We start from the raw sequence: 15,816 nt of genomic DNA on the forward strand, positions 1-15,816 counted from the left end.
GCCTGTGTAGGTTGCTGTTGCAGCAGGTTCACCCATCCTTCCCAGTATCAGCTTAGCAGTGCTTGGTCACTTCTCCATCAGGGCAGATGGCTTTAGCCTGGTTTGTACTTGGGAATTGCCACATGAGTAAAACAATGTCCAGTTGGCACCTTGACCCAACTGGTCAGGAAACTGAAGAGTTGCACAGTTAGAATCATGTTTCTGAGGTAATCCTGTGGACTTGGACAGTTTTGTCTTGGATAGCTTGGGATGAAGAGTTGCCCTTATTCATGGTGTTTGTACAGAAACTTCCTGATCTGGAAGGCAAGAACAGAAAAATTTACAGCTGCTTTAATGCTCCTTTGTGGCTTGCCAGCCTTTGCCTCTAGGAGTGAGCAGTCTCTAGCATGGTGTTAATTAAGTTACAGCAGCTCCCCTGAGCTGCTCATTTCACTGAGCAGTGTGTAAAACGCTGTGTATGCTCCCAGCACTCATCTCCCATAAGGATTGCGTCCATGTTCTTCCTAGACCTAGAAATTCTGTGAACGAGGCGCTTGGGAAAACTGCTGGTGTGCAAACTGCCAAGCTTCAAAGCAAATCTACAATAAAATACATCAGTGTCTTTATACACACATAAAAAAAGTTTGGAATCACTGTGAAATTGCAGATTTTCATAGCAGAAGGTGTTTGCATAGGATAATGGGATGGAAGATGACAATTTTGTGTCGCTTTGAACATCCTGGGATCACTTTGTTTCCTTTTTTGATTCAGCTAATAAAAACCAGCTTTAAAAATGTTGGTATGGTATAGTACCACAAAATACAGCTGAGCACATTTTTGCATGCTTAGCTCTCGGAATATAATTTTTCTAGCAGCAGAAGATACTGCAGTTATATCTGTCTTCTGATACTCTGTAGATGCATTGTGGTTTCTCTTGGTGTTGGTATTAGCCATTAAAGTGATAGACTTGGGGAGCAAGTGAGATTCATAGCTGAGCTTGAGCAGTGAAAGGCATTAGCTGTGGTGTCAGAATTGGCTGTGGTTTGGTGTGGAGTGCCCCAGAGAGTGCTGCATGTAAATGTCAGCAGGACCTAGGAAATTCTCTTCTCCTGCCAGGAGCAGCAGCAGCATGGGCAGCCACAGCCTGCAGCTGCCTTGTGGGCAGCCACTTGGGTTTTTTTTTGTTTATCTCCATGCCAAAGCCACGAGTGTTGCAGTGTCACCTCGTACCTTCTCGGTACCAGTTTTGTTCCCTCATGACTTTATCTCTCCCACTTGGGTTGAATTGCATATACATCAAGTAAGGTTAGTCCTGAGCTTTATGCTTCTGGTTATGTGCTGCAGCAGGTCATAGGGTCAGTTTGTTTGTTTGTCCTTGTAAACCAGCCTGTTTACAGTAAAATCCAGTTCTAAAATTCTGTGAAAATCCAATAAAGCTATGGGTGAAATGAACAGGTGCTTACTACAGCCCTCAAAAGACCCTAGCTAAAGTTACTCTTTTAAATTCTTTACCAGCAGGTGTTTATAATTCCCTATTAAAGCCATCTTGCTTCTCACTTCAGCAGAAACATTTTTTAAAGTATTAATCATAAGGCATTCATATTTTTATACCCAGAAGTTAAAGACCTGGCTTATTTTGAGATAAAAGGTAATTTATTTCCCTGAGATTGTGTGTTTGAGTTTGGTTTTCAGTGATAGCAGCTCCATATATGAATCACTTGTTCACTTATTATAAAATAATAAGAGACAAACTTTTTGGATGGCAATAAAAACCATATGTGAAAGAATTAATGAAAAACATGTACTGCATTCCTAAGTTTTTTGGTTGCCTTTTCTTTTTTTTTTTTTAATTGTGCTTTTTTAGTTTCCAGTACTTTTTCTTCTGTTAGTTTAACTGTGTTATAGTTTTAGCTTCACGGACAGAGCAAGTGTGGAGCACACAATGGAAAAATGTGCTCTGCTGACAATGTGTGCTGTCTGCAGAGAGTGCAGAATTCAGTGGCTACCTCAGACTGCTTTTTCATCAGCCAGTGATTTTGTATCAGGCTGTTGAAGGTGCTGCTGTACCTGAGAGCAAGTGGAGACCCCATCTGTCATTATTGGGCTTCTTGCTGCTGTTCAGGCACAGTGCATATTATTAAAAACAATCAGTACTATCACAAAACCAAATTGGGTACTTGGGAGTTTTTATCACTAATTTTTGGTGAAGTCAGGATTCTATGATTTAAGCAGGAAGCATTTAGATAGATTCTTATTGAACTTGTTTGGGTCCAGTGTTCCTTTTTTAGTCTTTGTTTTTCCTTTATAAAAAGCTAGAGTTTAATATTAAACTTCAATTGTTTCAGTGCTAATGGTAGCTGTTGATAATACCTAGATTCATAATGTCACCCAATAAATGAAAAAGCAAAGTTCACTTATCAGATTATGTGAAATTAATAACCAAAGATCTGTTGAGAAATTTCAAGGCAAAGCTGTAAAATCATTCCAAATCAGGGCAACTCTCTTGTCTCATCTATTGTATTTGGCTGTTTGGCTGGCAGTGCACCAGGGCTCTGTAACAACAGTGCATGTCTGTCTGTCAGGTTCAGCAGGCATTGGCACATGATAGCTTGGGGTGAGAGATGGCAGAGCTGCAGGCACATGGGAATTCCACTGTGAGGTTGAGTGTAACAGTCTGGGCTTGGTGGCTGAATTTGGGTATTCATCTCTATGCTGTTAGCACTGGTTTAAATTAGAAACAGGCTTTTGAGCTCTTGTCCCTCAGGTTAGTGGTCCTGCAGAGTTCTTGGACACAGGCCTGAAAGCAGAAGGCTTGTGGGGAAAGAAGCTATTTGTAGTTTTAAAAAGCATAGCTTCACTGGTCAAGCAACTAGAAGGTGAAGACAGATTAATAAATGTACCCTGGATGTGGTAGTTTATTGTATATTATTAGAGTGTTCTGCATGGCTGAGCTAGCTGGAGTCTTTTGGGGTTTTTCATTTGCCTGTAAATCACTTCAGGGTGCTGCTACACATAAATAGAACTGAGCTGGAGTTTTAATGCACCAGCCTATGTTGAACTTTCAAACTAGAGGGGATGGGACCTACTGAAAAATAGTCAGTAAGAATTTACAAAATTACTGTAATAATTCCTTTAGAACTAAACTTCTCTGTGTATGTATATAATCTACCATATGCTCATTAGACATGCCATTATGTACACACTTGCTGGCTGAAGAGCAGTTAATTACAGCACAGACTTGTGGGGCAACCTCAGTGTCTTGTCTAATGAGGAATAGTGTAGTATAAAATACATTCTCTAATATTATGTCCAGTCTTGTTGAAGAAATCATTAATTGAGGGTGAAGGTTTCTCACATGCCTCTACAAAACTACTTGATGGGATTTTTTTGTGGCATGTTTTTTGGAAAACATGGGAGGATTTTGTAGTCTCACTGTCTTCAAATTTCTGAAGTACCTGAGTAGTAGCTTTCATGTCTTCTGAATTGCTTTTTGCCCTAGATACTTCTGAGTTAATCTACAAAGACTTCTTTGATCTTTTTTTCTCCTCTTTTCCTATTATTTTTATTATTTTCCTTTGCAAGCCTTTCATATTCCCCTAAGAATATGATTCAGGGAAAGTAATAAATTTCTTAAGTGCCATTGCATGAGTCTTTCTGTGCTGGCTTCATGGAAGCACTAATTTCAGCCTTTCAGATGGTTTGAATCACAATATCTTTGCTCTCTGTTATCACTTTAAGGGTTTTTCATTGGCCTTACCTTCCAGCTTGCTTTCCCTGATTTGCTGGGTTTTTAACTTTCTTCCAAAGCTGAATTAATAGAAATTGTTGGGAGTTGAATTTTAATGTTACTGAGCTGCTTTTTCTTATTTCTTCAACTTTTTTTTTTTTAATAAGGCCTGATTAAAAGTTTATTCATGCTAATGGAAATCTGCCCTTGGTACAAGGAGGCTTTGCAGAAAACTTTCAGTCAGTTCACTATTATTCTACAAGCTTTATTTGCCCATAGTTTTAGTCAGTTCTGGATTGCCATGCCTTGCCGACAAGTTGCTTGCATGCAAGGTATCTGTGCTGGCTTACAGTCAGAGAAGATGCTCTCATTTCCTTGCAGGTCAGCCAGGCTTCTGGAGCTTCCTCTCTCTAGCAGCACCTTGTTTCACCAATATATTTATTCCTTTCTTCTCTGTCAGGCTGTAAAGTTCCAAAGAACTTGCTGTAGATACTTTGGTTGCTAACATCTACCTCCAGCCTGCTGGGACCTATTTGATTTAGTGTTTACACTAATGAACTTTACACAGGAAAGTAGAAGCACTGACATTTCACTGATGGCCCAAAGCTGGGAGGCCAGACTGATAGAGTTGGAAGGTGAGATTTTAGTACAGTAAGACCTAGATGTTCCTGAGGCTGAAGTAGTATTAAAAAAAATTAATTTATTCATGCAGGAGTTGCTAGTAATGTTCTAGCTATAAACAGCTGCTTGCCAGAATTAAATGGTAGAGGAAAGGGCTATAACATGCCACTTAATTGCACAAAGATTGAACCACACACTTACTTTGATAACACAAATGCAGTCCCAGGATATAATCAGAAGTAATTCTAATGGAGACAGAGGCCTTGTGGAAAGTGTTAATGCATCAAAACCCTGGTAGGTTCTCCTCTGTAGTACTGCATGCACCCATAACCACAAAGGGTAAATATTGTTGTGCTGTGGAGACAGACTAAACCCTTATGATACAAAAAGAGAGTTAAATAGCTGGCTGTTTTTATTTTTTCAGAATATGCATGCTTGGAGGATTGCTGTTTTCATGCTCACCCAATTCACTTTCTGGCAGCAGATGGGCTGAAATGAGCAGTCATGCTGTCACACACACAGAGAAAGAAAACAACCTGGCCTTGTGTTATTGTCACCTGGAAATTGAGAAGTTCCAAAATAGTAGGAGGAGGTTTTAGGATGCTGATCTGAAATCAGCAGTATGTTTGTGTCTCTCAGTGACAGCCAAAGCTCTGCTCCCAAAGCAGGTGCTGCAGTACTCTGCAGAGTAAAATCATCAATGCAAGCAGAGACAGGGCACTGGGAGAGCATGTTGGGTATTTGTCCGGCTGGACTAGGCTGACTCATTACATTAATTTGCATTAATTTTCAAAGCCACATGCTTGAGCAGTTTTTAAGATTACCTTTAGATGTGCCCTCACCATGTCATGGCTTCTCTTTTGGTGTCTCTCCTTCTGAGCAGTGTTTTGTGTCACTTCACCTGACTGGGGCTACATTTTAGTCAAATTAAGTGTTTCTGCATCTTTGGGACCGAGTTAATGATTTCCCCAAACCTCTGGGGAACCCACGGAGAGCCAAGTCCTGCTTAGGTCCAGCACACCCAGAGGGCTGCTATGCCTGAGCCAATCCTGGGAGCATAAATTGGGAGTGCTGATCCTGTCTGTGTTCCCTGGCACTTGTGTAAAGAGATTGTTGAGGCTCCAGAGGTGAAATACCGTGGAGCCAAGCAGAGTTTGGCAAGGGCTGTGAATTTGAGCTCAAAGCTGCACAAAAAGCAGCTACAGCTGTTCCCAGGGAAGAGCTGGCCCCTGGAGCCAGGCCGCTGCAGCCGCTTGGTGCTGCCTTTTGTAGCAATTCTGGGCTTGAGCTGTTCCTTTCTGTGTGCTGTGGGTAATCCATGACACCTGGGTGTGCTACCTGCAGAGCCTCAGCTCTGCTTTTCAGTGGGTTTGATCCATATTTGAAAGCATTTATAGGATGTCTGCAGTTGGAGATTAATTAACTTGGCAAGTGCCAAGGGTTCTTCATGATGTGCCCTCCTCGCCCTTTCCACACACATCCCCGAGCACCCCCTTCCCCAGATGCTTCTGCTCAGTGAATAGTGGGATCTGAACATCTCTTTATATGGAACAAAATATTTTTACTTTCATACCTAGTGTTTTCAGGCTGGTAGATACCAGAATTGTCAAGGATTTTTTGTTGGTTGGGGTTTAGTGAGTTTTTTACCCACTCTGTTCAGAAGTTTTGACTTTTTCTCCCTTGTCATCCCTTACGTACATATCTATCATAACATGACAGGCTTTTTTTTCCCGAAAGAAGGAAATAAAAGTCTAGACATGCTGTTTAGTATTGGAAAATTGTGAGGCTGCAGGAAAGGATTGTAGTCTAATGGTCTTGATCATTCACTTGAGCAAGTATAGTATGAAAGAGTTAAATCAGTGATTTTCTTAACTTGCAAATACAAGAATGTGGCCTCAGGCAATTCACTGCTGTTTGAGGATGGTGTTGGTAGCTGTCATCCTCTCTAGTATTTCAAAAGATTTTTACATTAATATTATATCTACCCTACAGGTTATTCTAACAAAAGGAAATTTACAGTCTTAGACAAAAAAGATCTTTCAATGGGCTGTCTCTTTTTCTAATCCTTCTGCTTCTTTAGGGAGAGGCTTAATCAAGTTTTACCTAGCCTGTGTCCTTCTAACAAGCGTTTTAAATATGTATCTTCAAAGGTAATCTTGAGTAAACACAGCTAGTTAAAAAGGTAAAAAAATGTTCTTTCTTTAATGGGAAACTTCAGAGAGCTAATTTGTATCTGAATGCCCTGTGGATATTCTTTTCCCTAATCTCCAGGACAGCCTCTTCTGCCAGAGGCTTGACTGAATTCCTCTTGGGTTCTTCGTGCCTCTCATCTGCAGAGTCCAACAGGTGCAACTGCCTCCATCCATAAGAATTTCAATTGCAGGTTATCTCCACTGTTCTAAGCAACAATGAGAAATTTGATCCTAAATTTGTGGTGTCATTTTGCACTGATCTTGTGGAACCAGAAGTGTCAAGCTCAGTGTTAAATCAAGAATTTATGGATTAACAATGAGCGGTCTTTTGTAAATACCCTCAGGCTTTAATTTCTAAGACTGTTGGTGCCAGATTTTAATAGAAAGGTCATTGTTAATACATTACTCTTGGGTTTGGCCAGTGTTATTTTATCTCTGAATATACATACTATAAAAAATGAGACCTGGTGCTAGTTTGGAGTAATTATCTAAACATTTATGTCAAACTAGTGACAGCTCCAATCTTTAGCTTTACTTAGTGATGCAATTAAGCAATGCACATGTGGTAAAATAACTGTTGTGTCTAATTTAGCAACCAGAGAGTGAGTTTCTTTGTTCCTTTTTCCTTTATCTGAGACATGTTTTCTACTGTTCTCAGTGGAGAGACTCATGGGGTTCTTGTTCAAAGCACCCATGTTTTTTCTCGGAAAGAAGTGAGACAACTGTTTTTCATCTTTTTCATATTTGCTCCTTTTGTACTGGATTTCTATGGCTCAACTTTCATTGTATTAATATGCTAAATAAGAAAAAAACCTTTATGTATGTGTTAGTTTTAAATTTTTCAATTGTTATAATTATTGACCTGGTTTCTTTTGCCTTTTTAGATCTCCGAGTTTGACTTGATCTGTTAAGCTATGATTCTGTGGAAATAAGTCTGAGTTTCTCATAATTTCAATTGCAGATGTTTTAGGGAATGCCAGACATAGATTGCACAATTATGCAGTCTGAGTATTAATCTTATGCTTAATTTGGGAAATATTTCCAAGCATTCCTTGAGGATTGTAGGGAAGTCTGTTTCATGTTTGTTTCTTAAAGAAGTACTAAAGTAATTGTTGAAAAAAAAAATCTTAATTTTAGATCTTAACATTTTTTGCGTCAAAGGTGATTTGAGTTTTCTTAATACCATATTGCTAATTTACAGTTATTTTTCTACTCAACTCCTCTTCTAGTCCACTTCTACTCAACTATTCAAATTTTGTTTGAACTCTGAGTTCCCTGTGTCTGCTACGATTTTCAAACCCTCACTCATAAAAAAGTGTCAGTGTTCCAAATTCACAGCAGAATATTATATTACTTTGGTTAATATTTATGCCATAAATGGATATTAATTACTAATGAAGTTGAAGAGCAATAAAAGTTACTACTTCATTGATGCAAAGTTAGTGGAATATTTGGCTCTTTGTCATCAGTGCTTTTTGAAATGGAACTGTAATTTTCCCCATTGGTAGAGAAGCTCACATTCCTTGAAAAGGAACTCCTGAAGGCTTCCAAAGTGCTCAGATTCCCACAGAGATGAAATACATGTGTCTTGTCACAGCTGTGAGCAGTATTAGCTGGAGTCATTCTGAGCTGTTGCTTTTTTCCTTTTATTCTTCAGGATACAAAGCTTAATAACATGTTGCTGTATTAGTTTGTGATGGTGTATAATTCTTGATTATATTCATCTGCAAAGCTCTTGACACTTTTTCCTGTGGTGTCCTCGTGCCTTAGCTTGGCCACTAGGATTTGGAAAAGTGTGTGGGGCAAAGAACCAGTTGGAGAGTTGGCCTGGGAGGGTTGTGGTTACTGGGTCATGCTGTACCTGGTGGCCAGTAGGTGACACAGGGAGTCTGCAGGATTCTGGTCTGGCCCTGCCCTGCTCATCATCTCCAGCAATGGCCTGAGTGGGTGGGTGACACAGGGCGCTCTGAGGTTGGCAGTGACAGCAGACGGGGGCCCAGTGGCTGTGCTGGGGGGACGGGCTTGTGAGAGCCTCATTAATGAAGCAGAGACAAATTCCAAGTCCTGCACCTATGGAAAAGAAGAGTTTCTGGCAGGAACACGGTGTGGGGACAGAGGGGCTGGAAGAAACAAGCTCTATGGGAAAGGCCCCTGAGGTGCTGTCAGGTGCCAGGAGAGGCTGTGCCATCTCTATTCTAGGAGTTTTTAAAACTGCGTTAGGCAAAAGCCTGAGGAACCTAGTTTGGCCTCATGTCCAGACAGAGGTTGGACTTAGACAGCTCCTCAGGTCCTTTTCAACCTGAAGTACCTCATCCTGTAATGCTGTGACTAGTTATTTATTCAGTTTCAAATTTGAATTTTGAATTTTGCCTTTATAACTTAACTTGCATGTCTAAAATGCTACATGCTCAGTCTGTTCTATCAAAAATTCAACTAACGCTTGTTCTGTGTGCATTTAATGTTCTATTAAAAAAAAAAATAAAATCTGGGCCTTTACCAAGCTCACATTTCAAAAATAATTGTTATATAACCAGTGTGATTTACATCTCTGTGCTTATTACTGTGCTTATTACTGCTTATTCTTTTTTGTAAACTTGCCACATGATTAATGTGCCTTTTTGTTTCAACAGAGGGAGAATATATCAAGATGTTCATGCGAGGCCGACCAATCACAATGTTCATTCCTTCTGATGTAGAAAACTATGATGATATTAGGACAGAGCTGCCTCCTGAAAAGTTAAAACTGGAGTGGGTGTATCCTTAATATCAATAACTCCTCACTGTTCCCTTTTTGTCTTGTCTTGCATTTGTCCCTTTTACAATCCAGTCTTGTCTCTTCTCTCTTAAGAAGTAAAAACTAAAAGGTGATGGAAAGTGTTCAAATTAGCATAACAATGTAAATGGTTTGTAACTCCTGTATAGTGCAACTTTAAATGGCAGGCTACATAGGTATGGAAATGCTGTACTTTTTCTTTGTTTGTTTTGCTGTTGGCATAATTCTAATTTATTAACTGACTTATATTTCGTGCAAAAGAAAGCATCTTTGGAAAGTTACACAATTTGAAAAATGTCCTCCTCTACCTCCCACTATGTTAATGTAGGCTTTGCTTCAGGAATAGTTTGTTTTCAGCTATGGAAGATGTTGACTTTGTGTCCTTTCGTATGGAGTGAGGATTGGAGAATTGGAGAAATTTGCACTGCTTCTGTATTTCAGCTCCAAAGTGAAATGGTTAATTTCTTGGAACCTATTTTTGTATTAATTGCACTAAATTTGTCATTTGAGGAACTGACTAGGTGTGTGGCTGATGAAAATTCTCCAAGTTTACTAGATCAGACATTAAGTTCATTTTAAGAGATGTGCTTTTGCACATGTTTGGGTCTTCCTGTCTCTCCCCCATCTCTGCAGATTTTTCCAGTAAGCTGTTATTGTGTAAGTAAGTTTCTTAGTACTTTAGTAAAATAACATGTCTAGGCAGCACTTGAGTTGTTGTAATAATCTGAAGTTTGATGCTCTGAGGTTGCTGAAAGCAGGGAGATTTTTTTAGAGATGTTGATGATACACTGTCACATGTCAGGAAGAAGGTTTCAGATTAAAGTCTGAGTGGAAGGAAAACAGAGCTTTTATTTATGCTTTGTCAGACTGTGGTACCCAATTTTCCAACCATCACAGCTCTTGGTTGCTGATGCTGGTACACATGTGGAGTGAATTGGGTCAGTCAGTGATCTGGCTGAAATGTAATCTCTTTTTGTGAAGCTAATTTTCAAGCAGGACCAGTGCATTAGTTTGATTTGCCTCACAAATATGCAAGGACTGGAACTGGCATACTGGAAGAACATCAGCTTGACTTTTCCAGCATCAGTGAGCAGCTTGGACTGATGAAAACTGATCATGAAATCACACCCTCAGTTAAGTAGGTGCAAATCCCAGTGTGGACACATTTAATGTCCAAGAACCTTAAGTTCAGGTTAAACCAGTTGGCTGCTGAGGTCTAATGAAAGTGAAATAAATCTAGTTGAAAGAGACTGTCCATATGTTTTGGAATCTGTTAAGGGAAATGTCATCCCAAATCATATCAGTATATTTATGAGCGCAGGGTATCTTTTAGATGGAAAGGTGAAGAAAATGAGGAAAAGGCAGTAAAACTTATGAGGACTAAATGCTGGTCTCTATGAATTTGAACTTGAAAAATTGCTCTTCATTTGGAAAATACAGCAGCAGCACACCTTCTCATTTATGCTTAGGTTTAGCAAGGGAAACAAATCTGCAAGGTAGCTGTATCCTGCAAATATGGTGGCAAAGTAAACCCTGTACACCTTATTAAAAAGGCATGGGGACAATGATTTACTGAGTATTTTACTAATGTCAGTATTTTACTGATGTCACCTGAAAGCCCAACTGAGTGTTGAATAATAGTTCCATTCATAGGATTTGTTTTGAATTCTTATAATTCTCCCGCCTTCTGCATGATTTTTATATTTAGGTTTTCCTTTGTTATTACTCCTTTGGAAAATGCTGGTCAACTATGACCAACTGCGAGGAAACAACAGGCAGATTATTGGGGTGGGTTTATTTTGGTTTATTGGTTGGTTTGGGAGGTGGAGGGGGTCTACTTTTTAGATGTTTCCATTAAGTTTATTCAACTCCTGATGTCCCTGTACTGTAGATTCAACTAGGGAAATAGAGCTTTTGTCTGCCTTGAAGATTATTGTCATTTGAAGAAATGCCTAAGCTGCTTGGCAAGGTAAAGCAGCTCATGGGGGAGTCTGAGCTTTTGGCTGTGTCTGGTTCCTGAGTGATATCATTTAAGTTGAATAATTTAGTTTGAGTATGCTTGCTTGTACTGCAATCTTTGCTCATGCACTTCAGAACTGGTTAAAGCATATCTGACATTCCTAGGAATAGCAAAATTGGCTTATTTAGTAGCTTCAGAGGTCACAGTCAGTGCAGCTTTTGAAAGTGACTTTGTAGATTCTTTCTCCCAGTGTATAGGAGCTCAATTTCAGGAGGGTATTTCAGACTCTGTTTTATGAGATTATTTTTAGCAGTAGTGCACTTCTTTCTAAGAATAATTGAAGACAGTTGGAAATATACTGCTGAAATCTGGTGTACGGTAGATCACTTTTCATTGAGAGCGGTAGCTATTTTTAGCCATTTCAAACCAACAAGCAAACAAAAAAGCCCCAAAACTTAAAGTTTTTAAACCTATCAAATGTTGTGACAAAACAGTCCTTGTAATTCGTGAGAAATAATCACAATATCAAGGCAACTATCTCGTAATTTCCATGATTTAATCATCAGTTTCACTGAAATATTAACATTGAAATTCAGTGGAAATCAAGCATCAAAGTTGTGTCACCCCTTTTTCTGAAGAGATACAGTCAATTATTGCATTAATTTTGTTGCATTAGTTGTATATGCTGCTTTGTTCTGTATGTGTGGAGCAGGAAAGAAATGCTGTGGAGCAACAACACCTCTTTTTTCACTCAAGATAGTCTGGAATGGAGAATAAAGAAAGCAAAAAAAATTGTCCTACAAAACAGATGGTTTCTTTAGATGTTTGTAAAAAATGTGCTTCTAGAAAATGCAGCCACTCTTTGGTACTTAATTTGGTAGGAGGGGTAAAAAAAGAAAGGTACTGAGAAAAATGTAATTTTTTTTTCTGACAGTTTCATGAATGTCAGAACTCAGTGGTGGGTGCCAAAGTATTTAGCTCTAGCTTGGCTAGGCAGGGAAGACTTATGCTTTGGAAAGACATGTTTGTGTAAATCATTAGTACTTTTCTAGGATGAATGTTCAAAGACGTCAGTCTTACTAAATCCTTATCAATACATTCCCCATTGTGTACCGCAGATGAGCAAAATCTGCCTTTCTCCTCTGAGAAGGTACTTAAAATAGCATTCTTAATGCTTCAGGATAGAAAAAATATTTTCATTGGTTTGTAGCCCACTGCTTTTGAAAGTTTAGTTTGTTATTTTTTTGTAAAAGGGCATTCTGGAGGTCTCTTTTAGTTCCATCAGCATTTAAAAGAAGAAAGAGGAATTGAGTAGAGAAGTAAATAGTAATGGAGGAGAAGCAGAGGCATCCTTTCTTTCTGCCCTCAGCATTGTGTTGTACCAGCATTGCTCTGGATATTGTTTGCTTAGCAAGCCAGTGAGTAATCTCTGCTTCAGAGGAGCCTTTGTGTTCTGCCCTGCTAAGGGAAGGCAGCAAGATATGGATCTGTTTTGTTTTCCACACTCCAAAGGGCTTAATTGACAACTGAATGCAGTGTCCCTCTTTGAACTATTGTTTAGCTACAGCATGGGTTTTGTTTTGCAAGTGTTCCTCCGGTCTGGTGGCGCTGCAGAAGAGGAAGGATAGTGGGGTAGTGTAGTGGGGCATTTTTGGGGGTGCAGCACTATTTTTGATAGAGAGGTGGCCCTTTTTGTGGAGAACAGAGATTAGGAGATACCAGTTTAGATATTCCCAAATCTGAACTACTGCACCAGCCTTCATTTAAGAGGAAGGGCTATCTTCATCCATCCAGCTTTCTCCATGTGGGCCTTTCACTTCCTTTTATTTACCTTACTAACCAGGACCTGAAGCTGGAATCCTTTAGCTGAAGTTGCTTAATGTGTTTCCCATCTTTTTCTTGCTGTTGCAGGTGTATTAATTGGCACTGAAGTGGAAAGCTCTCTAAAGTGCGCGACATAACAAGAAAATAATATTTTTGGGGCTACACAGTTAAATGTTAAAGTCTGAGTTATGATGTTAATTGTTCCTCGTGACCCAGGGAACTGAAATATAGGCAGGCAGCCACATTAATAGTCTAGAGGAGGAGAACTGCACCTGTTCCAAAGAAATAACGAGTTGTAATAACGTTTGATCAGTGCCAACCAAGGCTCGTTCACAGTGTGTAAAACTTCTGAATGTCATTAGGACCTGTGCATGTTCCTACAGAAAACATACATTTTATATATTTTGGGTAGATTTGGATAGAATATTTTTTACTGTGTAAATTCCTTTTAAGTTTGGTTTGTTTAAAAAATACTCTTAAAACAGTGTAAAGAAATCTTTTCTGAACTTGTCAGCTGCTGTGCAGAAGCTTGCCTTTTTCTGTAGGGCATCAGGAATTGTTTTAACAGGCCAAACGAAAGCAACAATCTGCTGCCCAACCTGCTGATACACAGCTCTGCTGCTGTAAAAAAATGTTACATTAGAATAGCAAGTCCTGCTGTTACCTAATGAAATTTCACGTGAAAATTTTTACAATATTGCTTTTGCTTTACTGCTACCATATTTTATTTTTAATATCAGTGATCATAATTTCTTGAGGGATTTGGGTTCTTGAAGTACAGTTGTATGGGAGTTTTTTGTTTTCTTTTTATACCATATTAGTGAAATTGTCCTGTAGTTCCAGAGGGAAAACCTTAAAGAGTGTTTGCTGATGTGAGAGCTCCCCAAGAATCCTTTAAGGGGAAAAAAAAATTAAAATAAGTTGGTTGGGTTTTTTCTGGTATTCAGTGATTATGAAATCCTTAACTAAAAGAAATATAGATATGGGTATCGTGGAAGAGACTGTCGAGCCAATGTTTACCTCCTTCCTACCGGAGAAATTGTGTATTTCATAGCCTCGGTGGTGGTACTGTTTAACTACGAGGAGAGAACCCAGCGGCACTACTTGGGTCACACTGACTGTGTTAAATGGTTAGTACACAACATTTGCATCTAAGTGTGTGGGTAATAATGCAGAAGTATTTCTTTTCCTCTCCTGCTATATGTACAAGCTAATTAATGTCACCGTAGTTGTAGTTATTTCCTGTTTAATCAGTCCCAGTAGATTTCACTGTAGGAAACATAGCACAAACAAATGGTGTTAGAGCAGTCCGTGCTAGCTTAGGATGTCTGGTTTACATGTAAAGCAGGGGATATGTATACAATCTAAGAGTGCCTGTTTGAAAAAAGCATCTTTGCATAAATTATTCCAAATAGTTGTCCCAGAAATTAAAAATTACTGTTAGCCTGAGTCTAAATCAGTTGTTTACAGACACTATGGCAAAAGTGCAATCTTAAAGGAGAACTAGAAAACCGTGTTGAAAAATGAGCAGTCATACTCTCATGTTGTAAGAGATACATGACCCAAGTATAAAGAGAGTCAGGAAAATCAGAAAGAAGTTTGCAAAAAAAAACCCTAGAGAATGAAAATTGAAGCCATTGTCATTGTGTCAGGCAGTTACAGAATTTGCTAGGTCAGTCTGAAGAGTAGTGCACATAATGTAATGATGAACATAAACTCTCTACTGTGCATACCTGACTGGAGAAAATTTGACATCTAAAGCTCTCTTCTCTTGTCTGTGTAATTGATTCCTGAGGGAGGAATGCTGCCAGTTTGTGTTCTTCACTTTCATTCAGAAAATTTAACTGAATTGTGAATTTTTTGGTGTCTGCCATTAAGGCATCTTCAGGTTTGCCCTGGGCCCATTTAATCTTTCAATGGCTTTCTTCACCATTGCAGTTTTACAGAGAAAGCAATTAAGAATATAGATCAAAAATCCCAAGAACTGAGAGGATGTATTCTCTAAAATCTCTTTTGCCACATGAGCTTCAAAGCAAAATGTGACAAGCAAGGACACATTTTTACTACCACTAGTGTTGCACCGCACTGCATTAGTACAATTACATCAGTAACTCATTTCAAGTGGTGATAATCCTTGACTCCTGGCTGCACAGGCAAGCCCTCAGACAACTTTTCTGCCTTTTTCCCCCCAGGTTCATGACATCTCTAGGTTCAGGCATAAAATACACCGTAGTGTTAATAACTATGGCACATAACCATGTGTAGGAGGTTCACTACAGACCATGTAGATTGTGGTCTCCCAGTGTAGTGCAAACCTGAGATGTGTCAGGGCACATGTGGAGGTGGCTCTTCTGGCACTCCTGGTCGTGTGTCAGCAAGCAGTCAGTTCAGTGTGGAATGAAATATCTGATGAGAAACATTCAAGTTGTCTCCTTAGAAGTGGGATTTAGGATCGTAAGTGTCTTCATGGGCTTTTGTTGAGAAACAAATAAAAAATTTACAAAACACCTCTCAGTTTTGGAGACGTATGACAGCAAAAGCAAGTCATATTTCTGTCTGTCTTAGTCTTGCAGTTCATCCAGACAAAATTAGAATTGCAACAGGACAGTTAGCTGGAGTGGATAAAGATGGAAGGGTAAGTAATAGAGCTGTTGAGCAGTAGTATCTTGTTTTCAAAATCAGGAAAAAGTGGTTTGGGGTTTTTTAATCATCACCTTCTGTCTGCAGTTTATATTAAGCA

General features: G+C 39.2%; 1 protein-coding gene across 3 annotated transcripts in view; it reads left to right on the plus strand.

Moving 5' to 3' along the window:
• EML4 (EMAP like 4) overlaps positions 1–15,816 on the plus strand; it is a 146,950-nt gene that overhangs the window by 101,655 nt on the left and 29,479 nt on the right. For all 3 annotated transcript variants that reach the window (XM_054279392.1, XM_054279391.1, XM_054279393.1), the window contains 3 exons: positions 9,150–9,273; positions 14,057–14,206; positions 15,642–15,711. In XM_054279392.1, the coding sequence (XP_054135367.1) occupies positions 9,150–9,273; positions 14,057–14,206; positions 15,642–15,711 (344 nt within the window). The remainder of the gene's footprint in view (positions 1–9,149; positions 9,274–14,056; positions 14,207–15,641; positions 15,712–15,816) is intronic.

The sequence above is a fragment of the Melozone crissalis genome, unplaced genomic scaffold, assembly GCF_028551555.1.
Source record: "Melozone crissalis strain CALT ecotype California unplaced genomic scaffold, PUWL_Pcris_2 ptg000027l_1, whole genome shotgun sequence".
Taxonomy (NCBI): Eukaryota; Metazoa; Chordata; class Aves; order Passeriformes; family Passerellidae; genus Melozone; species Melozone crissalis.